This window comes from Cryptotermes secundus, unplaced genomic scaffold, assembly GCF_002891405.2.
Source record: "Cryptotermes secundus unplaced genomic scaffold, Csec_1.0 scaffold298, whole genome shotgun sequence".
NCBI lineage: Eukaryota > Metazoa > Arthropoda > Insecta > Blattodea > Kalotermitidae > Cryptotermes > Cryptotermes secundus.
Window position 1 is genome coordinate 9,023 of NW_019741976.1, and position 714 is coordinate 9,736.

General features: G+C 38.7%; 1 protein-coding gene across 2 annotated transcripts in view; it reads left to right on the forward strand.

Moving 5' to 3' along the window:
* Window positions 1-714, forward strand: part of LOC111872863 (twitchin) — a 77,725-nt gene that overhangs the window by 8,425 nt on the left and 68,586 nt on the right. For both annotated transcript variants that reach the window (XM_023867091.1, XM_023867092.1), the window contains exon 6: window positions 73-310. In XM_023867091.1, coding sequence (XP_023722859.1) covers window positions 73-310 — 238 coding nt within the window. The remainder of the gene's footprint in view (window positions 1-72; window positions 311-714) is intronic.

Below are 714 nucleotides of genomic sequence, written 5' to 3' on the forward strand. Positions count from 1 at the left end.
ATATATATATGTGTGTGTGTGTGTGTGTTATATTTCATGTGTGTGTGTTATATTTCTTGTGAATGTGTGCAGGCACAAACCACAAGTGACAACACTAGTTTGCGTATTGATTCTTCGACCAGACAAGATTCAGGAAAGTACACCATTACAGCAAAGAATGATTATGGTAAGGACTCAGCAGATATTGAAGTTGTGGTGGTGGACAAGCCTGGAATACCCAAAGGACCACTTTCATACACCAACACCACACAAGACAGTGTATCACTTGCATGGAATCCACCAACAGATGATGGAGGTGGAGATATTACAGGTATATTTCTAGAGATTTTCCCTGTGCATGAATGATCCCAGCTGCATAATTTTCTGGGCCCATATGAATTTAGACTTTCTGCTAATAAAATATTTAGACAGATTGGGTCTTTATGGCTTGGGACACTTTCTTTTTAATTTTTTTTTTTTTTTTTATTTTCATAGTGGGGGGTTGAGTCCAGTTGGGTCCACTCAGCATGTCGGCCACTGATTGGCGTATTGTACCTGCCCTGGGAAAACATGATGATGTAGAATTTGGTGGAATGAAGACTGGCAAGGGAAACTGAAGTACTAGGAGGAAGTAGTTACTGTAGGATTCTGACGATGGTGTATAACACACTGATATATTATGCTTTTGTGGTTTATCCATATTTTTCTTGAGTTAGGGTGATTATTATAAAAACA